The sequence below is a fragment of the Chamaea fasciata genome, unplaced genomic scaffold (genome assembly GCF_029207755.1).
Source record: "Chamaea fasciata isolate MVZ Bird 193981 ecotype frontalis unplaced genomic scaffold, bChaFas1.0.hap1 SCAF_3, whole genome shotgun sequence".
NCBI lineage: Eukaryota > Metazoa > Chordata > Aves > Passeriformes > Sylviidae > Chamaea > Chamaea fasciata.
Window position 1 is genome coordinate 83,059,383 of NW_027094088.1, and position 24,493 is coordinate 83,083,875.

General features: G+C 39.1%; 1 protein-coding gene across 1 annotated transcript in view; it reads left to right on the forward strand.

Annotated features, from left to right (window-relative positions):
• Positions 1–236: 236 nt before the first annotated feature.
• Positions 237–24,493, forward strand: part of COL12A1 (collagen type XII alpha 1 chain) — a 100,332-nt gene continuing 76,075 nt past the window's right edge. Inside the window, exons 1-13 of the mRNA XM_066179676.1 lie at positions 237–333; positions 2,915–3,022; positions 11,287–11,403; positions 12,087–12,230; positions 13,118–13,174; positions 13,858–14,121; positions 14,235–14,399; positions 14,857–15,030; positions 15,866–16,156; positions 16,380–16,982; positions 18,370–18,642; positions 20,881–21,153; positions 22,069–22,341. Coding sequence (XP_066035773.1) covers positions 2,950–3,022; positions 11,287–11,403; positions 12,087–12,230; positions 13,118–13,174; positions 13,858–14,121; positions 14,235–14,399; positions 14,857–15,030; positions 15,866–16,156; positions 16,380–16,982; positions 18,370–18,642; positions 20,881–21,153; positions 22,069–22,341 — 2,707 coding nt within the window. The 5' untranslated portion in view covers positions 237–333; positions 2,915–2,949. The remainder of the gene's footprint in view (positions 334–2,914; positions 3,023–11,286; positions 11,404–12,086; positions 12,231–13,117; positions 13,175–13,857; positions 14,122–14,234; positions 14,400–14,856; positions 15,031–15,865; positions 16,157–16,379; positions 16,983–18,369; positions 18,643–20,880; positions 21,154–22,068; positions 22,342–24,493) is intronic.

A 24,493-nucleotide genomic window follows, 5' to 3' on the forward strand; every position in this document is an offset into this window, starting at 1 on the left:
TGAGAGTTGGGAACAGCCCTCTATTAAGTAGCAGATTGAGAAGAGGCTCTTCCCACTTGGAGAAGGCAAGTCTTCCCAGACAGACCCCTCGCATCGGGAGCTACAGTAATCGAGACGCCTCCTCTGCGCTCACTGTTGCCGCTGCTGCTGCTCCTCCTTCGCCGCTGCTGCTACTTGCTGCTCCCTCCGCAAGGTGCCCCCGGAGCTTCATCCTTTATCCTCCCTTTACCCAGGTCCGACGGCTGCGGCTCCCGCCGCTGCGGTCACCGCCGGAGTCATCGCCGGAGGAGCTGTCCCGTCACCGACCCCGGCACTCTGCGGCCACCCCGGAAGGTCTGTGTGTGCCCACGCAGGAGCGGGGGTCCCCTGCCCGCCCCGCCGCCGACCCCCGTGTCCCACCACGCACGCAGCCCCTTCCAATGCACCTTAGGCTGGGGTAGCAGCGCCGGGCTGGAAGCTGACACGGGATTAGGAAGGAGCGTGTGTGCACGCGTTGGGCATGTCAGAGCCGGCTGCCGGCGTGCGGCCGGGCGGGCGGAGAGGTGCGGGGCAGAGCGCCTCGGGGCTGCTGGCTGCCAGCCCGGGGAAGGGCACGGAGAGCCCGGCGGGATGCCGGCCCCGAGCGCTGCCGGCGGACGGGGACCTGGGCAGAAATGCGGGCAGGGGTGGTGGTGTCCCGGAGAGGGAAGCTCCCGGCGGCCGAAGGCTCCAGGCGGAGCCCGCTGTCAGCACCCAGCGCGCCTGCAGGCACGCTACCGCTGCGGCTTTGGCAGGAGCTCCCGCTTCCCTCCCTTGTGTGTGCAGCTGCCGGTGATGCTTTTTCTTGCTTCCAGTTTTTTATATCTTTGATAGGCAGTGGGCTTTTCCTGTGGTTTTTTTTTTCTTTTTCTGTTTACGTTATTTTTTTCTTCTTAAAAGTGGTAAATGTTGTGCGCTGTGTGGTTTAGAAATGCTTTGGCTAAGCTTTTGTAGGTTGAATTAGCTTGACATAGGACTGGCACTGTGAAAGCTCGAGTCTGACTTTTTCTAAGTGGTCTCTGAAGATCAGTGAGAAAACCTTTAGTCCTGAACGAAGTCTGTTGTGTCCCCCCTAAGCCAGGAGGTGTCCTCTGTCGCCTCCAGGGTTTCTTTCAGGCACCTAAATTCGCGAGAAGGAAACAGTGTTTCTAGGTTAGCAAATGAATGCCTTGGCTGAGGTGGTGTATTTCATGAAACAAAAACGTGTATCAGGAATGGTTGACCGGCAGCAGCGGAGAATTCCTAGATGCCTTTGTGAGATGAATAATTTCTGTTGCTTTTCCAAACGATCAAAAGATGGCAGTCAAAGCTCGCACGAGATTATCAGGACTAAACGTCCTTTTGCGTTGAATTTGGGCGATCCTTAGACTCACTGCAGGATTCTGTAGATCTGCCCGGGGCAGCTGTTTCCCACGCAGAGCAGTGGTACGATTTTGGAGCTTTCAGACCATTTTAATACTAACCTTGGTCTTTCTTGTGTTACTGTCATTATGGTCAATATTACTCTTTTATTTAGCCGCTGGTACTGCCATCAGACTGAAACCTTTGCTTAGATCTTCCCTGAGCTTTTGTTACTTTCATGTGCAGTAAAGGCATTTGGCTAAGGCAAGCTCAGCTTGCTGAGCTGTAGCTGCTCAAATGAAGCCTGTTAAACTCAGTGTCAGTAACTGGGAAATTCCTGGATCTCCATAGCATCTTCCCACCAAATGTGCCTTGCTGGGTAGTTCTTCAGATGGTAGAATAATATTGTTTTCCCTTTCAGTTGTTTCTGTGGACTAACGATTTATGTGTTTTTCTTTTGTTTTGCTCTTGGAACTTTCCTGATAAAATGTGTTGCCTAATTGCTTTTGGAATTCTCTTTTTGCCAGACTAATTATGATATATGATGCATGTATGACTTTATTCATACAAATTTCCACTCCCCTACTTCCTGAGATAGAAAATTGGAAACTGTAGAAACACGTACATGCATGTGTAGGTTCATATTGGACTTTACTTAGATGAGGAAATAATTTGGAAGTTTTGCTGGAGTAATTGGCAGTAATTTTACATGACCTAGAGCATATAGTTATGAAGGTATGACTGATTGCAATTAAGAACCACTAACTTGGCCTAATCCCACTTATTTTTCTAGACAACCTGCAGTGGTTGTGAGACTTATGCCTGTCAGCTTTATATAGTGTATTTTAAATATATTTTCTCTCAGGACATGTAAATGAATTATCAGATGTTGAAACATCACGGCTAGACAGACGTGTCAAATTTCAGATGTGTGTTACACACACTTCTGTATAACCTATTTCAGACTTTCAAGAAATGAAGAATAGCACATTTGTGGGCAGAACCCCTCAAAAAAGTTTTATTACAGTTTCCAAACTGCCCTGAGACCAGTAAAACAAAGCTAACTAAGTGGTTCAACAGTTATGAAAAAGGAGCCGATTAAAATCCCCAGCTGAAAGAGACATTTAGTTGATCCAAGGCAGGAATGACCTCTGAATTAGCTATCATCACATTCAGCGATGAAGTCATGGAGCTCCCTTCTGGCTCCTGCCTGTGCGGAGGCACAGATCTTCACTGCACTTCCCTGATCAAATTAACCCTAACTAGGTTAAAGCTTCATGTGCTTACTGTGATTGGAAAGGGTTCAGCAACAAAAGGCACATTATTATGAGACGAGACTCTCCAGTTAGTCATACAGATCTTTCGTTGTCTTGGACAGCTTTCAAGTCTAGAGGTTTCAACCTGGTCCCGTGGGTGGGGGCTGGGGATAAGGGAACAAAGTGAAATCCATGGTTTGTCTTTTTTATGTTTCATGAATACACCCACGCAATCCTTTAATCCACATGTATCATTTCCTTCTCGTTTCTCCCCCTTCCTCCCTTCCCCATCATTGCAGATTCATTCATGTTGTTGTGATCTGAAAGGGCAGAAATGAAGACAGCGCTGTGCTCGGCAGTCGCTGCTCTGTGTGCAGCCACCCTCCTCTCCTCCATCGAGGCTGAAGGTAACCTTCTCCTCCCTGCCCTCTTGCCCCAGTGCCCTGCTGACCAGCAAATGTCCCAATCAGCCTTGAGCTATTGGCTCTCTCCCTCTCTGTTTTTGAGTGTGAATACTTCATCTTCTTTCTTTCTCTCCTTCAGAGAAACGCCTCTCCTTCCTTGTCCAGCTCCTTCTGTGTTCTCTTTCTCCTGGCTAGTGAGCCGGACCATAGCTCCCTCTCTCTGTCTCTCTGGTGTGCTGTCCACACCACCCCACAGCCAGGCCGTGGCCAGCCGGTGTGGCCACCCGGGCACAGCATCCCGAGGAGCCCATTGCCACTGGCAGGCAGCCCGGCATGGCCGGGGCCATGGTTCTGCCCCCAAGATGGACCAAGAAGGGCTGGTTTCTGGCCTCTTTCAGTAATGTTGAGTGAGGAAACGGCAAATCTACTACTCAAAAACCCGCAACTTTGAAATAAAATGCTCCAACAGAGTCTGACTCTCTGCGCCTGTGTGTTTTGTCCAGCTGGGCCCCTCGCCTCTGCCCCACCGGCCTGTCAGTGCATCGGCCTCCCCTGCTCGGCTGGGCGACCCCTGGCTGAGCCTTGGGGCGGCCGGACCCTCCCTCAGGGACACCTCAGCTTCTGTGTTGGGTCTGACCTGGGGACCATGCCTGGGGAGATGCTGCCAGTGCCATGACATGAATCATGGGCACCGCTGACGGGAAGGCTGGACCAGGCCTTGCTGTAGCAGCCGGGGCCCCAAGGCTCTGGCATGCATGTGGTACTGTCACCTCCAAAAAGGCTTTCCTTTTCCTTCTCCTCAGTCCTTGGCACAGTCTCTCTGGAGGGTGAGGCCTCTATCAGCCCTGGCAGCATCCTGCCTCCAGCTGAAGACATGGGGAGACCCATCTTCACTGCCACACTTGGCACAGCATAGCTCAAAATGGCCTGGCTCGGCATTTGCTCCCCAGTGGATTAACAGCAACTGTGTCCTGTGCCCTCAGTGTGAGCTGCTTGGCTTTTTGGTCATAGTCATGACATTTCTGCCAGAAGTGGCTGCCAGGGGAAATAAAAAGGCTGAACATCCTGCACTGAAATGACTTGATCTGACCTCCCGGACCTGACTACATTGTAGGTGTGAACTCCCCTGGATTTACTGGAAAAAAACAGAAGCCAGCAACTGATAATTTTTTTTTTTTTTTTTTTTTTTGCCTTTCTTCTCTTTCTGTCTTGAACTGAAACAAATTCCCTGATCATGGCCTGCCACAAGCTCCCTTGTCTGGACCTGGTCACCTTGGCTGATCTCTTCTAAAAGCATGGGGTGTCAGAGATGCCTCTGCAGGGTTCGTCCTCCAAGCCAAAATGCTTGCTTGGGGCATGTAGATGTAAAGTATATTGGCTTTCTGGAAAACGATGGCATTTTTGCCAGCAGTACAATGTCTGGTCACCCTAGGAGAGAATCAGTCCACTGCCTTCCTCTCATGCTGTGATGCTGTTGGCAAAGGAACCAAAAAAGGTCATTTGAAGTCATTTCAGAGTTGCATTTGAAACGCAGGACTGCTGTGCTAGGGAAAGCAGAGAAAGTCTACGGTTTTGATGGAGGAAGGGAGTGGATGTGTTTGTGCATTCTTTCCCATCTTAGGAGGGAGCTCACTTGAAGCTGGAGTAATATTGCTGTTGTCCTGCACTGCAAATTACATGTATGGAGTATGTTATTTTAGAACGTAAGTGAAGGTGTTTTATTTAGCTATAGTGTAGACTAAACCAGTCATAGATTCAGTACTCTTAAAGCAAGCTACAGAAATGTATTTGGAGAAGCATAGTTATAACAGCAAATTTTGACACATAGCTGGATGACCTTGATTAGATATTGGAGAACACACTATTGCCAAGCATAAGAGTGGGTAAAGCCTGATCTCGAGAGTTGTAGAGGGCTCTTGGACAGAACTTACATTACTTTGCATTCAGAAATGTTTGATAAATAAAATATCTAATTTACAGTGACCATGTTTCTATAAGAAAATTCTCCTAGCTCCAGAGTTTTGAAGTAAGAGCAGATAAGTGTGGGAGGAAAAACTGTGGGGCTGAAAATGGAGTGAGCAATAGTGATGCTGGAAATGAACGTTCAAACCTAGGAATACCTTTGGACTTGCTGTTGTGGAACTGCTTTTGTAGAGATTTTTACAGTGGGGCTTCTGTTAGCACTATACTGGTCATTCTTCTGCACTGTTTTAATTTTGTGCTGCAAGTTTGCGTAATTTTGTAAATTGCATCTCATTTACTTTAGCAAATTATTTACTTATTTGTTTATTTACTTTGTTCTGGTGTCATTGCAACTTAAATCTTGTCTGCAGAACTGACTTTCTCCTGTGAACGTTTGTCCCTTGGTCTTATTTTTCCAAATTTCAGATCACTTTTGGCAGAGCTATCCTCCCCCACCAGTAAGTCAGTTAGTCCTGTATTTTTTTCTTGGTTCTTTTTGACTCTCCATTTACTATTCACAGGATGTGCATTTTGAATTTTCTTTCCCAAAGGTGTGGGTAGACACTTGATGGGATGAAAAGTGAGAGGAGAATAAGGGAGAGGGCCATTTAATGTGATGAAGATTCTTGATATGAGGTGGAAAGATGGGGTGAGAGAAAAGGAAAGAAAAAGCTTTTTTTTTTTCTTCTGCCCTCCTTCAGCTTTCATTTTTCAGTCTCCCCTGGGAGCAGATCTGGTGTTTATCTGATGCTGCTGTCCATAGATTCCTGAATTTTCCAGTATGAAACTGATTCTTCATCAGCATCACAGCTGCTCTGAAGTCCTTCATGAGAGCTGTGCTCTTGGCAAGGCAGTGAGCTGCAGTAATGATGTTAGAGCTTTTCTACAGAGGTACAGCAGAACAGGAGTTTCTAGCGGGGCAGTCACTGTAGGAGTAGAAGGAGTAAAACCCATATATAGTCTAAGTGCATTCATGCTATTTCACTGGGGAAGTTGTTTGTTTATGGTGGTCAAGGAAGCAAATCTGTTTTCATGCTCAGCATTTTTGTGCTTTTATTTCACAGTGAAATTCTTATTCTTTTATTTTGCAATCCTTCTGATATCTCTCTCCCAGCTTAAACTCCTTGTGTGTGATTCTGTATTTTATACTTCAAGTTTTTTTTTGCCTTTTTAGTCCAGCACAACAATACTCCAGTGCATTCCAAGTCTGTCCACATGTCAGAATTTCTTTCTGTTATAGTATTTTTTTCATCTGTGATCACAAAGAGCCAAAGGCTCTTATTTTAGTCATAGTTAAGTCAAGTAGGTTGGCATGTGAAGAATCTATTAACTATAACCTCAAGTTGCTGCTGTGATGTTGTCATGGCTTCTGTAGCATAACATGTTTCTTAATACAGAGGGGTTTTTGAAGACATGGGAAAGAAATGAGGCAATTATTGGTTTTTTGTGACCTAACTGAGCTTCTGAAGGTGCTGACTTTTTAGTTTTTCAGGAATTGGTTCAGACCTAGAAAAGTCTGTTTTCTAGGCTGGAGGTAGGGAAGGAGGGCATCACTGTTCCAAGTGTGGAGCCTTTGTGTTGTGCACTAAAATGTTTGTCTGGTGAAAAATCTGTCACCAGGACACCCAGTATAGTAAGTGACAAATAATTTCAGCACAGCAGTTGCAGAGGATTATAATTTTTGGCTTGTAATAAAGCTGTGCTGAGTACATTAATTTTCATTGACTGAATGATTTAGAGGTGATCTTGAATAGCTGAAACTTTTGTTTGGAACTGGTTGGTAGGACCATCATTTTATCATCTTTTGATGGAAATATCTTTTGAAAAAGAAACTGTTGATTTCAAAGTTCCTAAATAGAGAGCCATGTAGATTGACATGTGAAATTGCAATTTTTATATACATGAGGGTGACTATACATCCCTGTTTTTCCTGCTGCTAATTAGAAGCAAAATATACATGCATGTGTAAGTGTATATACACATATATGCACTAACATGTGTGAAATTTGGTAAATATTCACACATACAATGTGTGTATACATATGCGTTATAATGAGATACATATGTCTTTATTTGTAAAGGTATATAGATTTAAATTAATTAAACAAAATTACATTTATGAGCTATGCATCTTCTATTTTGAAGAAATTTCATATACTTATCTAAAATTAAAAAATGCAAAGACACAGATGATAATGTTTCTGTGTTGGGATTGCCAATGAATATCCAACAAGTCTGAGAAGCTGCCCTTTTGAGAAGCTGCTCTTTACTGTATTTCTGGACTTTAGATCATTCTTTCTCCCAGTCACTTTGACAACGAAGAGAATCTTAACTGGGGTCATGATCTAGCTAGTTGTTCCAAATTCATGCCATTTCTGAAAAAAATAGTAAATTAAGAGTTTTGGCACATTCCAGCCTCAGCAGGCCTTATCAGCGGAATGGTAAGGCTGAGCTTACTATTCAGCTTCTGTAGACTGTATGTTACTTTAACATGGGCTAACACATTATTTTACGTGCTAATTATAGTGTGTCCTTTCCAGTGATGGAATCGCAAAGTATATTTTGCATAGGGATTGTGGATGGCAGCTGCTTCCAAGTTATATCACTTTTAAATCTGATTCTAGATATAAATTACTTGGTATTCCAGCCATATTTTATTTCTGTCTTGTTAAGGTATTCATTGGGATCCTCTAGCAGTCACATTGTGTTACCTGCAAAAAGCTGTAAAATTTTTATATTTCCTGTGAAGTAATACAAGCTAATATAAGACATATAAGACCTGCACAGCATGAGAAAGATGCTTTGCTCTCTCACTTTTTTTTTTTTGTTTTGTTTTTGTTTTGTTTTGTTTTAGAAATTATACCCTTATTACATGTGTATATAACACAAAGACTGGCAATGTTTTTAAGTATATTATGTCTGACTTTTTTCTTTTGCTTTTCTTTTGTGGTACATAATATAGAAGATCCAGTTAAGAAAATTATCATAACACAGCTCTAAGAGTGGTCAAAATTAATGCTGTAGAAATATGATTGTTGTACAGCAGGATATGTTTTCACTACTCTGGAAACCCATAGGGGAGCCATGCATTTCTGTACATCAACAGTTGGATCAATGTATGAAGGCAATACTACAACACCATGACATGTCATGATCATGGTCCTGTACCTTGGCAAGTCAGTGAGAGGTTTGGCATGGATTTTGATGGACATAGGATCAGCAGTGTCACTACACTAAGAATAGGTGCAACTTCACTGCTGCAAGTAGCCTGCCATCAAGACTGCTTGCTGGAGTTAAGATGCACTCACATATAAAATTTTGTTGAGTGAAGTTTTAAGGTTTGTCTCTGTAAAGGATCAAAGTCCTACTACAAAAAGGGGCATTTTTTTTCTAGGACTCCGGTTTGATTCAGTATTGCAGCTGTATTATTTTTCCACTGGTGAATTTCCTTCTGGAAGAAGAATTTTAATGAGATGGAGTAACAGTTGCCCTATTTTATTATCACAATAAGGTTTTTATCATCTAAACATTTTTCTGTACTTCAGATCAGCTTTCTACTCTCAGTCATATGACTATGGTTTGGTCTTCACCCCACAGCTGGTTTCACTTGGGTGAAATCTGACCCCTGTGAAGGTCCATGGATGTTTTGGAGATTCTGTTTGAGTATCTAAAGCTCACAGGCCATCTGGAAGACATTTTGATGACATTGGATCCAAACGGCTTATTTTTTCACTCAAGCAGGACTCCTTTTTGGATTTCTATGGGAGAAGTATTCAGTGCTTGAGTTTGATAAGCCAGCCATAGGCTGAGAATGAATGGATTTAAAGTGCAGCTTTGAAGATGGGTATTAGGTCTCAGAAATAACTATGACGATAAAGGCAGTGAGGTTTTGGAGTAATTTCTGTGGGAAGCTGTCAGTTTTGACAGTAGTGGAGGTCTTTAAGAATGACCTGAAAAAACCATGTCGGGAATGACACAGGGTGGCTGATCTTGTCTTGACCATGGAATGGACAAGGGGACTTTAAAGTTCCCCTGCAATGCCATTGTTCTATGATCACCTGGATGAATGGATACATCACTCGTGTCAATGTACTATTCTTGTTGCCTGCCAAGATCCACGTCGGAATCTTTATAAAATGGAATAAAATCCTTTAAAATGCTAAAGACTTTTCCTCACAGTCAGCTTTTTCAGTTTATCTGGAATCCGGTCATTTGGATATCAACAAGTTGGGCTGCTGCTGTCCTTTAGCAGTTAAAGCCTAAAGTCTCTGCTGCAACATGCCAATTTACTTGCAAGGTTGGTGGTGCTACTTTTTCCATGTACTGATTTTTTTTTAAAGCATGCTCAGGTCAGTTGTCTCTGCCTTTGCATTAAATTTGTCCTGAGCCATTGCTACTGAAACAATATTTTATAATGATATTCTTATCATCTAAATGTATTTTACTATTAACACATGTTGCATGATTTTGATACTAAGTAACTACCCTGCCATCTTTAGCATTGTGATACTCATAAACTGAATGATGAATAAACTGTGCATGCAGGTTAACGGTCTAATCTCACTGCCTGTGTATGGACAACAAGAAAAATAACATTTACTTCAGTACTAGTGTTATCTATTGTATCAGTATTATAAAGCCATATTATCCTATGGTTGGAAATTACAGAAAATTAAAAGGAAAAAAAAGCCAATTTTTTTTAGCTCAGTTTTACTTTTTGTAATTGGACAGCGTCTTTTCATAATTAAACATTCTAGCATTTACTGCTTTGTCTGCTTTTAAAACGATATTCAAATCTGACATGAAATCTGACATATGATGGAGATCTTCTATGAAACAGAAGACCTATCTTTTAAAAATGCCTGCAAAACTCTCTCACTAGTAGTTAAGGAAAGTATGGCTGGATCTAATCTTACTTTGTAGACCTATTCAAACAATAATATATAATACGCCTACCATGCACTGACAGTGAGTCAGTAAAATACTGCATGAATAAGCATGACAATTTTACAAAGAGAATATCATTATAAAATATTTATGAAACGTCTTTGTGTAATGAACCTTGTACATGGAGACTTTGTGGGAATCTAAAAAACCAATAATCAACATTTCATTTACGTATGCATGATGCTGCAAATTAGCGTATGTAAACTATTTCTTTCTGTATGTTCAGTTACTTCTGTCATCAGCTCCTACAAGTTTTATTTGCAGTCATTTGTTCAGTCCACTGGTGCCTTCTTTGCCGTTTTCTATAAATTCTGTAAAATAAATGTCCTTAAGTATATTTTGATGTTGTCTTTTCATAATTAACCATTGTGTTGTTTGGAACCATACTGGCATTTTATGTTAAAATGCCACTATTAGTATGGGTACACCTGCTGCAAAGGGAACATGAAAACAATAGTTTACACCTTTGAAATTGTGCAGAAATCTGGTGTAAACAGGTAAAATTTTATTTTTGAGAACTTCGTATCAGCTCAAATATTTTGGCAAATTGCAACCATTACTAATGCCACCTGTAATTCCCTTAGTTCCTGAATCCTTTGTTGCTATATGCAAAGTATGCCACTTTAGTGGTTTCTAGGAACAAAGGGGTGGAGTTCTCCATATTTTGTAATATAATGATACATCAGTGTATCATTATTGCTGATATACGTTTTGCATGTATATTCATATCTAGACCCTAACAGAAATGGTTTTACTGAACATGAAATGCCCAATCTTTTCCTGTATTCTTTAAATTGTTTCTTTTCTCTGCGAAGTTTCTAGATTCAGTGAAATTAATAAGAAATATCATATGCAGAGACTACATTAAAAAAGCTGATCAATTCTTTGATGTTTAATTAAGAAGAGTACTGTGTTCTCCACATCCTAAATGATCTCATGATATTGTAAGCAGGTTGTGATTTGGCATGCTTGTACGGATTGCATCCAGCATGTAAAAAAATTTCCATTAATTGTTATGTGAAATGTTTGCATATGTGGTGATTATCTGTGAACTCATTGTACATGTACCCAAATGTGTTTTCTATTGTGCTTGATTTTGCTGGCCATTCTTGAATGTCTTGGCAACTCAAGAAACATATGTTCTGTGCTGTCCTCTGTAATGCATACACTCTTTGATGTTTTGTCATATTTTGTCAGCTTTTATTTTACCCTCTTTCCAACAATATATCTTTATATTTGTTGGAAACAAATTTATGCAAAGACAATTTTAGTAAGCTTTGCTCAAAATTGTTTTATTTATTCATTTGCCTAAATTTGTTCAAGCTTTTAAACATCTACCTGGTATGAATCTTTTGCAGTTAACCCACCATCAGACTTGAATTTTACAATTATAGATGAACATAATGTTCAAATGTCATGGAAAAGGCCACCAGATGCAATAGTGGGTTACAGAGTAACTGTGGTTCCAACAAATGGTGAGTTTTGTCAAAATTTTTAATGTGATTACATGTTTTGAAACATTTCGTTTACTTTCAGCTATATCTAACTTAGGTATGACAGTAGCTGTTAAAATCTTTCAGCAGTTAGTGACCAAGCCTGGGTAGCAGCAAAGGGCATACAGGAAAAACAGTGATTTTTCCAAGTCAGAGCTATTCTTGCCATAGTGTTTACCGTTTTGGGACTGCAAGTAACAAGTTTTGGACGCCTTGCTTTGCAAGGAGCAAAACCAAGGTAGAATCATCACTCTGTGCCTCTTCTATGCTTTCACTTTAAGGTTCAAGAATTGTACTATGTTGTGTAAGACAGCCATTATTCTATTTCACTTTGAGAAATAATCAGTGTAAAAGTGATATTGAATCAGAACAGGACATGATTTGTTAGATGATAGTACATTTTGTATGTGCATTTCAAGTTTCAAATTTCCTGGAATTTATTAAACAATTTAGCAATTTTATTCACTATTAAAAAAAAAGCATATGAGCCTAAAACAAAGTTTATTGTTTCAATATTTATACTTCATGAAAACAGAAAGTGTATCATTCTAAAATTATCATTGGGTTTGAGATAGATTACTGCCTGTTGCATTTTGTTTTACAATCAGCTTATCAATATTATTGGATTTTAAGCCTGCATTGAGTGTTTTATATATTTATTGCAGATGGACCTACTAAAGAATTTACTCTTTCACCTAGCACTACCCAAACTGTCATATCAGATCTTATACCTGATGCAGAATATGTTGTATCAATAACTTCATATGACAACAGAGAAGAGAGTGTACCTGTTTTTGGCCAGCTGACAAGTAAGTAGCTGCAGTACAATTAGAAAGCCAATTAAGATAACGGAGCGGTCATTCACAAAACTTGGGTTTGATCCAGTTCTCCAACAAAATTGCCGCATACCTAAACTCTCCTTCGTTGGAGTTGTCTGAACAGCCTTTTTCCATTAGTCCTAGTACAAGCAGAGAAAATTTGCAAGAGATCAAAGGATACTAACATGGATACAATGTCTGCCAACCTCTATAGAATTATTGGCAGGAGACCACTGCGTTTTTTGAACTATACTTTCTTCCTATAAATTGCATCTGCTGAATTCAAGGGGAAGACAATCATTGATGTCAGTAACAAATTAATTGGACTGACATTCTGCATGAGAAAGCAAACTATATTCATCAAATAATAATAAAATGTGACACAGTATTTCTAAGTGCATATTAAAATATGGCATTTAAGCTTTAATAATTAACATTAATGATTTAAAAAGCATAAAATAAATTTAATTAAATAAAAATGCGCAGCTGATTCTTTTCTATGACACCTTTTCTATCATGTCTCAGGCTTCACAAAGAACCATGGGAAAATTACTAATTATCAATACCCCTAGATGTTAGAGACGGGTAATACTGGTATTTTTTCCAGGCATGTTGCAGTTAATTTTAGGGAAATGACTGTACAAGATGTACAAATACAGAGGATTCTTAGATATTTGCATTTTCTGTATTTTGTGTCACCCTGAATACTGTGTTGTCAAACCTGTAAGTACAGGTGGTATATTCAGTACCTGCATTTATGTTTTTGTGTTCTTGGCTTGTCAGACGTGTGTCTCTAATTCCTTATGTGCTTTTTGTTGATGTATAAAAATTTAACCCTGTTTCCCCCATTCATTCTGTCTATGTTGTGCTTTGTGTAGTTCAGACAGGCGGTCCAGGGATACCAGATGAAAAGAAGGTTGAGGCTCAATTACAAAGTAAGGTGCTTTGCTTTTCAACTTATCTGGCATTTATCTTATTGGAGGTCTAGCTCACAAAGTTAAATTGTGCTTCTGTGTTACCTACCAAAGAAGTTAACTTGTTAAGTTCTGAAGAGTTAAGAAAACTTGTGAAGGGACTGGGATAGAAGGAATTTATAAACTGCATTGAAAGATTAAGGTGCAAAGTTGGTACTGAAACTAGGGATTTCATGCAACTAACCTGAGCAAGTCCATGAGTGTCTTGGTCCTATTAACAAAATGTGTTGTGCTGTGGATAAAAGGCTTTGCAGAAGAACCTATGCAGCTACAATGGGAAAATAAAGATGCAAGGCACAAGTGGTAACAAAATAATTGTTTTCTGTGTTATCAGATCATTGCAGAAAGTTTTGTATGGGTGTTTTCATTTTTTGTGGCATAACAGATCTTGTGGATTAGCATGAGAAGTGTCTTGAAGCAGTTTCCTTTTGATAATGGCTGTTAGAAAACTCATATGGGTGTTAACTTACGTGAGTAATGTTTCCCCAAGCAAGATATCCCAGATAAGATCAATCTTTTAAATATCTGTTTTCTTTGCCTTTTGCTTTCTAAGTTTCCATTAGACATTTCTCACCAATTTTTAAGGATGCAATTTCTCATTTGCTAATAGAGTCGGTTTTCTTTTTTTACCTGTTGTGTTCCAGGATGCTCCATAAGTGCAATGACAGATTTAGTTTTCCTGGTAGATGGTTCATGGAGTGTAGGAAGAAATAACTTTGGATATATTCTGGACTTCATGGTTGCCCTTGTATCAGCTTTTGACATTGGGGAAGACAAGACGAGAGTTGGAGTTGTTCAGTACAGTTCAGATACAAGAACAGAGTTCAATTTAAATCAGTATTTCAGAAGAAGTGATCTTATTGATGCAATTAAAAGGATACCTTACAAAGGTGGCAACACAATGACAGGTACAGATTTTCCACATACATGTTTATTCAGCATTTCATTTCATAGTTCAAATTTGCTTTAAATCCTAGTTCATATAAGTCTAATAAGACACAACATGTGATATTGGTTTTAGGTGAGGCTATTGATTACCTTGTTCAAAACACTTTCACTGAGTCTGCTGGAGCAAGAAAAGGCTTTCCCAAAGTAGCAATTGTCATTACTGATGGAAAAGCTCAAGATGATGTTGAAACTCCTGCAAGAGAGCTTCGCAACATAGGAGTTGAAGTTTTTTCCTTGGGTACGTTGAGTTTTTCTAATGATTGAAAGATTAACATTCATGAAAAGTTAATTTATAAGTTTAGCAGACTGTGTGGTTGAAGACTTTAATTATGCTCCTCTTTTCATGTGTATGCCTTGAAATGGGTAATTTGTGCCCTCCAGAGTGGAACACACTTGTTGTGTTTATTTGATGGTAATTATGTAGGTCCTACATGGAGATTAATATGACTGACTAGCATAGTTTCAACCTTGGTCTCGTTCTTGATTTGCACCACAATATTTTTCCTGGTTGAAAATCGAGTCTGCCACCTCATTTCATTAATCATTATTTTGTAGTTTGATTATTGCTCACGACAGAAGGCAGAACTAATTTAAACTCAGCTTCATCCCAGGATGTTTTAATACTTCACAAATACATTCACAGGTGTCTGTATTTTATGGCTACTTAACACAGTCGTGTCTATTGCAACTTCTAGGTATCAAAGCAGCAGATGCAAAGGAACTCAAGCTAATTGCATCTCAGCCATCACTGAAGCATGTGTTCAATGTGGCTAATTTTGATGGAATTGTGGATATACAGAATGAAATTATCTTGCAAGTGTGCTCCGGTGTTGATGAACAACTAGGTGAATTGGTTAGTGGGGAAGAAGGTGAGACACTTTGTATAAAAGTATTTATAGCTTCAGTTTATTCCAATGTCTATTGAAGAGGCTATCCTTACTTCCTTTGCTTCAAATCTAGAGTTTCATCTGTTGCCTCACTTAGCAAGTGTTGAAAACTTGTTTCAGTTTTGTGTCTTTAAACGCTAGATAACAGAATATGTGGTGCAGCAGATTTGGAATAGTACCATTATTCCATAATTTCAAAGGCAACACAGTGATGTGCAGTTATCTGGGTCAGTTTGGACACAGGCATCACTTCTGTGGAAAAATGTATTAAAGGGAAAAAAACTGCTTGGTGAAGGGTCAGAATATGTAATAATAGATTAAGAACCAAAGCATGAAAACTGTAGAAAACTGAGAAAACAAAGACATGAAGCTGTATCATTGCAGCTTTCTTGCCCTGTAAGGTTTTAAGTAACTAGACATTCTTTGATAAAAATGGCAGTAGAGGTGACTCTGATATTGTAGTACTCTGCTCAAGTCTGCATTTGTTCACACTTTCTACTGTGTTCCTGTGAGTGTAGCTTTCACTTTTGGCTGAAGCAGTTTTAGAGCTGGGCAGCACTTCTCCTGGGACTTCTGCTGTACTTGGGGGACTACAAATGCATTGTTCATATTTTTGCCCTTTCACTGATGCCTCGTTTGGACTGTCCTGTAATTAATTTCTGTCTATTTATGCTAAAAAACCCCCCAAAAGTTATTTTTAGTATAGATCAAGCAAAAATAACTAAAGAGGAGATTCTTATTCCAGAAATAAAATCTGTTGAGAAAATATGTTTATAATTGTAACTAACATTTTGGATTTGCTTTTGATTTCTTTCAGTGGTGGAGCCTCCTTCAAATCTGGTGGCCACTCAGATCTCCTCAAAATCTGTTAGAATCACTTGGGATCCATCCACAAGCCAAATAACTGGCTATCGTCTGCAGTTCATTCCAATGATAGCTGGGGGAAAACAACATGTACTGAGTGTGGGTCCTCAGACTACTGCTCTGAATGTTAAAGATCTCTCTCCAGACACAGAGTATCAAATTAATGTTTATGCAATGAAAGGACTGACCCCCAGTGAGCCAATAACAATAATGGAAAAAACACAGCAAGTAAAAGTTCAAGTGGGTGAGTTTGGAGCCACCTTATTTTCAAATTGTAGGTTTTCATTGATGAAAACTTTGATGCTTGTTTTAATATCATACCTTTATTATTTTTGAGAAACAGCTTTGCTTAGCATAGTTTACTTTGTTTATAAGCAGTTGTGTGTGTTAGGTGAACTACAGATATCACTGTAATGCTATGTGGTTACTGAAAATCTGTTTATAGTGTTTCTTCTTTTTCTTTGCAGAATGCTCACGTGGTGTGGATGTAAAAGCTGATGTTGTGTTTTTAGTGGATGGTTCCTACAGCATTGGTATCGCCAATTTTGTGAAAGTAAGAGCCTTTTTGGAAGTGCTAGTTAAAAGCTTTGAGATATCACCTCGAAAAGTACAAATAAGTCTTGTCCAGTACAGCAGAGATCCCCATATGGAGTTTTCTTTGAACAGATACAACAGAGTGGAAGACATAATTCAGGCTATTAACACCTTCCCCTACAGAGGTGGATCTACCAACACAGGCAAAGCAATGACATATGTGAGGGAGAAAGTATTTGTTACCAGCAAAGGATCAAGACCAAACGTGCCAAGAGTCATGATTCTTATCACTGATGGAAAATCATCAGATGCTTTTAAAGAACCTGCAATTAAGCTGAGGGATGCAGATGTAGAAATATTTGCAGTTGGTGTGAAGGATGCAGTGCGTACAGAATTGGAAGCAATAGCATCACCTCCTGCAGATACCCATGTTTACACAGTGGAAGATTTTGATGCTTTTCAAAGAATATCATTTGAACTTACACAGTCTGTCTGCCTACGAATTGAGCAGGAACTGGCTGCTATAAGGAGAAAATGTAAGTAACTGCTGTTACGTAGAGGAATGTAGAAGATGCAATGAAAAAAGGATCTGAACCAATGTTTTGTGCTTATAGTTACTTAAAGGATTTATATTAATGAAATTGTCCATATACAAATGACAATTTTAGTAACTGGGGATTTGCTTCTCATTTTCAAACATACTAAAAGCAACAGGTGAAATTAATGGATAAATGGAAATGAAAAAAAATATTGGAGAATTCTTTCCCCCACCCCTGCTAGGTATCTAAAAAGCTGATAAAACATGTGTCTATTGGAATGATCTTAGTGGATACACTCTGCTTTTGCACTCAATGTCTTGAGTAAAACAGTTACCAGAGCATTCTTTTTTGAGCTGTACAAAATGAGGTGGCAAGTTCAAGCTTATCTTTTAGATGTTTAAAGGCAATGAAGTAATGCCAACAACACTAGAGAGCAATTTAATTAATTTTTAGGGTAAAATTAGTGGCTTTCTGAAATGGGCTTAGACAAGACAACTTGAGACAGCAGATGTGAGGTGATAGTGATTGCAATCTAATTATAAAGACTGAAATGAAGTAGCACATGAAAATCTTCACATGCATCCAAATTAGGCCAGCATGGATAATGTTTAACATTCTAAAGTTTTCTAAATGGCCAGCTTTTGGTCAGATGAAGTTACTTATGACAAGCTGCACCCACAGTGTTCCTACCTATGCTTAGTAGGACACTAACACTGAAGAGTCCCCAGTGCTGAAAGCCCCACTCTCTTTAAAAATAAACCTTTTGTTTCAGGATAGCTTTGAGGAACAAACCAGCAAAGCAGCCTTTGTTTTAGAGGGCTTGAACAGTTTTAAGATCCACACTGTTAGGCTGACTAGGCCAAGCAAAACAAGCCCAGGATGTCAGATTTGTGTTTGTGCCTTTTGTCAAATTTCTTGTTCCCCACTGGACTTCACTCCTGAAAAAATACTGTGTTTTATTTTGTCTTATTTTAATCCAGATCTGGAAAAAACCCCAACAACTTTTAGTTTCCATTGAGGACATAATGTTATTGGTGTTCTTCAGACTTATGAAATAGGGAACCCAACTTGATCATCAGATTCTAAATTAAGTTTTCATAAATATATATTTTTTTTAGATGGGCTGTTTTCATTTGATCTAGAAATAACTGAGCTGGTGCTTCTGCTTGCTGTTGAATGATTTTGGGCAGCCTAGATATGATCTTCTTGTAATTTGATAGATATAAGCAGGTATAGAAAACAGATACTGTGCACATGCAACAAAATATCTGTTCAATTAAAATAAACCAAATTATTGAGGAATATTTATTATTTATTTTAGAAATTTTGTGTTTAACATATTCTGGCAAGTATGCTTCACATGCACATTTTTATTTCCATACAGCTTATGTACCTGCAAAGAACATGGTCTTTTCTGACATAACATCAGAGAGTTTCAAAGTGAGCTGGTCTCCAGCTGGATCTGAGGTTTTGTCCTATCTCATTAAATATAAAGTAGCAGTCGGTGGAGATGAATTCATTGTTTCAGTACCAGCTTCAAGTACTAGCTCAGTTCTCACCAATTTACTACCTGAAACTACTTACGCAGTGAGTGTGATTTCTGAATATGAAGATGGTGATGGCCCTCCCTTGGATGGAGAGGAAACCACCTTAGAAGGTAGGATTCCCATTATTCTCAGACACAAGGGGGGTCATATGTTCAAATAAGAATTTGCTTAGCTGGAGAATGGGTAAATGAGGAACAGCCAGCTAAGGCTGAGAAGCTGTACTTCCATGCAGGATGAGAATAATCATTGTTGTATCTTAATACATTCAGTAAGGATTTAAAATTCCAGTAATATGCAAGCATTACTTTGGTAAGATTGGACTTTCATTTTCCTGAAGGTTGGATAGATGCTGTGTTCCTCTGCAGTGGTCTCCTTTCAAATTAAGTAGTGTGTTCTCCATATTAAATACTGTGGCATGAATTATTGTCAATATAGATTCAAGTTGGACTAGATGAACATTGTAGATCCTTTCCAACTGAACTATTCAGCTCTATTCTACTCTATTTAATAATTATGAGACTGATGCAGGAATGCATGCTGACTTCAATACATTTGAAGGCAAGTGTGTGCCTATGCAATTTGCTGTGTCTACATCTAATGTAACACCAGTAGAAATCTTGTTTTTTATACAACAGGCTTAAAAGGACTTGAGTTCTGATTAACTGTTTTTTTAATCAGAAATTCACTGGTCTGATCCAATAACTGTTTCAAAACTTCCATTGATGTCAGTATGTGTTTTATGTGACCAATGGCTCTAAATTTAAGCATGGTAGCTTTACTTCTCCTTTATGGAGTTGCCATGATGCCTTTCTCCTGATTGAAAAGAGCAGCATGATTTCTATTTCTATTTCAGTAGATTTGATTTTCTATTCCAGTAGTTGAACACTCAGTCTACTCTAAATCATGCTTTTAAAAATATTGATCTACTCTTTTTCATTATTCCATGCTGTCATTTGTGACCTTTGGTGACATAAATGGTTCCAAGGGAGCAAAAGAAACAGCATGAAGATTTGTTAATTGCTCTTTCCTCTTAAGACTGATAGAAATAAACACTTATAAAATAGCTTAGTTTGGATGTTAAGTTTGGAAGATACAGGTTTCAGTGTCAGTGTGCACATTTCCATGACTGTACCAGTCAGAATATTTTGGCCAGATGTAATTTTTCCTTAAGAAAACAGACAAACTCTTGATAGAACATGCAGCTTGTGTGCATAAAGGACAGGAGAAGAAAAAGCTTTAATAAAAATAATCTGTCTTCCCATTTGTAACTGATACTACCTTAAATAATTATTAACACTGTTATCTGATGATATCCCAGCGTGTCTCAGAAGACTGAGTTCATCTACAGCCATGTAAACATCAGCAGCTCTCCATGCAGATCTAGCTAACAGTTTGAGCCAGATGGCTTTTTTGGCAATTAACTTTGGTTTCAGGCTTTTAAAGGATTTGAAGCTGAGTATTGTGTTCCTGATTAATAGAAAACAAGTTTATTTTTTAAAACAGGGATTATTAATTGCTACACTCTTAACTTTGAAGAATATTTATGGAATATAGATAGCAAACAACAAAAAAACCAGAACACTTTTTCCTTAAGTGACAATGCTATGTACTGCTAGGCAGTGGGCAGTACAGTGGATCTGTGTGTCTGTTGGAAGAGTCAAGACTTGGTGTGCCCACTGAGTCTATCTGAACTTCTGTAGCTTTTGTCAAGGAGCAGGTTAAAGAATTCACCACAATTTTTCTTCAGTTTCTACGATAACAAGCTATTCCTCTGAGTTAGAGACTAAATTCAGAAACCTTTTTTAAATGTTAGATGCAACTCAAATTGCAATGAATGTATTTTTTGTTTGAAAAATTCAATAGAAATATAATTGATGTGATGGGGGTTTTTTTGTGTTCCTTGTTTGTTCTTGCAAATAGGATAGCTGCCTGTGTGTAGTCAGATGTATTGGACAAGTGCTGTTTTCCACCTGTAAGCAGAAGGGGTGCAGAAGCAAATGGCCACAGGAAGGAAACTTACACCATTTGTTGTGGTGTTTCCAAATGTCCCTTACACAGTTCAGTTCTACTGTTACCACTAAACAGTCAGACCATCTTAAGTTTCAGAAGCAGTTACATAAACTGGGGTGAATGTACTTTTGGGGACAACTTTGTTTCATTTCTGAATGTAACTATGACCCAAAATTTTCAGCAATGACTAAAGGTTGTGTACCCCAAAGCAATGGGAGGGCAATATAAACAGTTTTGGTAAACTTGATGAGCTAACAGAAGGGTTGGCATGGTTTTGCTTCAGATACTACTTCACTAAAGGCAAATATTTACAACTTACACGTGTATATTTTTTGTAGTTAAAGGTGCTCCTCGAAACTTAAGGATAACAGATGAAACTACTGATAGCTTTGTAGTTGGCTGGGGTCCAGCTCCAGGAAATGTCCTACGGTACAGGCTTGTTTATAGACCACTTACTGGAGGAGAAAGGAGACAAGTGACTGTCTCAGCAAATGATAGGTCAACCACTCTGCAGAACTTGATCCAAGATACAAGATATGAAGTGTCTGTTGTTCCTGAGTATCAGTCTGGGCCTGGGAATTCAGTGAATGGATATGCAAAAACTGATGAAGGTACATGACTGCTGTGAACATAGTAAACGTGGGGAAAACTCGCTGCATATTGACATATTCATACTGAAAGGAGAATAAACCATATAGTCCTTATGTATTATCCTAGATGAACAGAGAGTTATAACATTGCCCAAGCTTAGCTGAGAGATAACTTAAGACAGTAGAATTTATCAAAATTACAGAATTTCATTTTGAAATGCATTATCTTGAACCTGATATGACAAGGTGACTTGGGAGAATTATCTACTTGTATGTTTAATTAATTGTCCCCATTATTCTTCATATTGTCAATGATATTAATTATATACCTTATATACCTTTTGAGAAAATTCAGACTGTTTGCACTTTGTGCTGAATGTCTAGCAAGAAATTCATGAACCATTTAATTTTCTTAAATTATCACTGTAGATTTAACATATGTGAAACTGCATGGTCCTTTAACATGTATCATGCCTTATTAAACAAAATCCAGAGAGTACAGACAGTATGGCTGTCTTGATCATTGTTGAAATTTCAATGACCCATGAAAGTTATTATCAAAAAGACCTCTTTAGGAAACTAAAATGTGTAAATTTCACATTTAATTTGTCAGCTTTGGCTTGATTCTGAAAACAGTGACTTCAACATGGATCGTTGTTGAATCTGAGCATATCTAGAGGTGCTAGTATGTATAAGTGCTCCAGGATTGAGCCTACCTTAACAGGAAAAAAAAATTAAGTAGACTTTATTGTGCATTTTTGCCTAAGGAGAGTGGGGATGGGATTGTACAATCCTGATTACAGTAAAGGTACACTGCAGCAGTGTTGGTCCAGCCTATTATTTTTAGCATGAAATCCCATGTAGTGCTAACCTAAAAGATAAACCAAGAAATTAAGCTTGCTTCAACTTGTTTTCAACATCTTTTAACATGTGCAGTCCGAGGAAACCCAAGGGATTTGAGAGTTTCTGATGCTACAACGTCAACAATGAAGCTGAGTTGGGGTGCTGCTCCTGGCAAAGTGCAGCAGTACTTTATAACCTACACTCCGGTCGCAGGAGGTGAAACTAAGGAAGTGACCGTGAAAGGTGACACTACCTCTAAAGTGCTGAAAGGCTTGGACCAAGCCACGAGGTATGCACTGACTGTGTCTGCCTTGTATGCCTCTGGAGCAGGAGATGCCCTTTCTGGAGAGGGAGAAACACTTGAAGGTAATTATTTATTGTTTCTGTTATTATTTATTCATTTTCTGACCAATGTTTATGGTGTCTTAAAGTGTCTTCCCAAGTTTTCTGTAGAAGTAAATATCTAAATAAAAAATAGACATAAAGACACCTTACATGGACTTTCCAAACCTTCTGTTCTCAGAGAAAAAAAGGTGGGTGAAATCACTGGTTGTGGAGGTGAGCCCGTGTCTCTTGAAAAAGCTATTGCCAGAAGCACCAACCACAGCTGACTGTTCTTCCACACCAGCCTTCATTAAATATTTTGTCTTATAACTGTCATCTTCCAAGCAGTTTTAGTGGCATATTGTTCTTAATGTAACAGGATTAATCAATGGGGGTAAAGTATCTCATCCATTTGAAAATTTGCAGCATTTTTACAGTAATGAGATTGAAAGGTGTTCAGGGGCCTTTTTTACATCAGAGAAACAACAAGTAGTCTGAGGTATATGGAATCAAACCCTGCTTCGAACAAAGAACCTAGAGCTGAGCATAAACAGAATGCTGGCAAAAAGCATGTCAGACCCAAAGGCTTTCTTATAAGGAGGAAAGACTGTTCTTTCTCTGACACTGAGCAGATAATATCCCAGACTAATTCTCTGTGAGCATTCTCAACGTGATCTGTAGATTGTCAGAGGATAGGGAAAGCTGCCTCGTAGGCCTTGAAAGGAAGTGTGGCTCTGCTCTGTGCTGGCCAGGGATGCACTGCTGAAATCTGGCACTGCAGCTGTGTAGGCACCACTCTTGAAACTATCTTATGGACAAATTATGTGGAATTAAATCTTGTCCATTGATGCTAATCAAGTTACAGTAGAAATATACTTGATTCTCAGTTTCTCCACGAGTTCAACTTTTTCTTTATGACATAGGTTAGGAAACAATCCAGAAAACCTATTTAAAATAGGAAAATACAAAATAATAATAATGATAAAATAATTTTAATGAAAATAAAATAATAAAAATAAAATAATTTTAAAAAATCAATTTCAGTGATTCACCAATGTGCTGAATTCTTCCTACTGCAGTGTAGGCACTTGAACACTGCCATTTGCAGCATGGGCTCTCCATGATTCTTCTGTGACTGATGAAGAAAGGCAAATACTTCCAGTAGGCAGATAGTCCATCTGAGATCTCATTTTTCCTTCAAATGAGCATTTCTCTGTCCACTGACTATACAAGGAGTAAGTGAGAGCTCTAGACACCAACTGCCTGCCTGTCCCACTGCCTGAGACCTGCTTACTCTGATGGATGCAGCTGTCAGATAATCAGGCAGCTTGCAATTCATGCTAAAAGTTTCCTAATTTCCTAACTTCTTTGCTTTCCCTACCCCTGCAAGATCCAAAACACTCCTTTTGTAGGAGAAAAGAGCCTGTCTTCTGCCCAGAACATTGCTGAGATCCAGGTAAATGAGATCAGGTATCAATAGTCTGCCCATACCCTCCAGAAAAGGCAGAGATAATCAGGATGTAATGAACTTCCCTGTTGGTGGTGGTGCTGCCACTTCCTTGGTCTAACATTTTTTGGAGGGAAAATGGAGGGTGAAAATGTAGGTTTTGTGCTGTATGGGAGAGTTTGAGTACACCTCTGCACTCCAGCAGGTTCACAATACTGCAGAATATATGGAGCAAGAGCCTACTTTATTCTTTCCACTGAACACAAGCCACTATCCATCCAGGAATACACATTTCACCCTCAGAACAAAACCAGACTGGATCTCAAGTAGACATAGGAAGCTGACAGCCCTGCTTTCTCCTCTGTGCTATCAGTGCATAGAGGAATGCCTCAGTGCATTTTGCAAATCTTGAGAGGCCTCTGTCTCGCTGTTAAACAGGCTGAGTGGTCCACTTCCTTAGGGTCATACCTCAAATTTTAGTAAAGGTTTGACCAAGTTAGCTGTTTACATTTCGTGGAAACATTTTCGTTGAATATGTTTGCAGTAAACTTAGGAGAACTCCTTTATTAACATGGAGTCGCGAAGACATCAAGTGTGTTTCAAATTCATAAAGTAAGCTTAGCTTTTTATCCTAACATAAAACTTGAGCAAAACATAAGCCTTTTAGGGCACTGCCTAGAGCTTCAGTTAAAACACACCCTAGAGAGAGCAGTGAATGAAATACTGTTGAATCCAAAATATAAAATC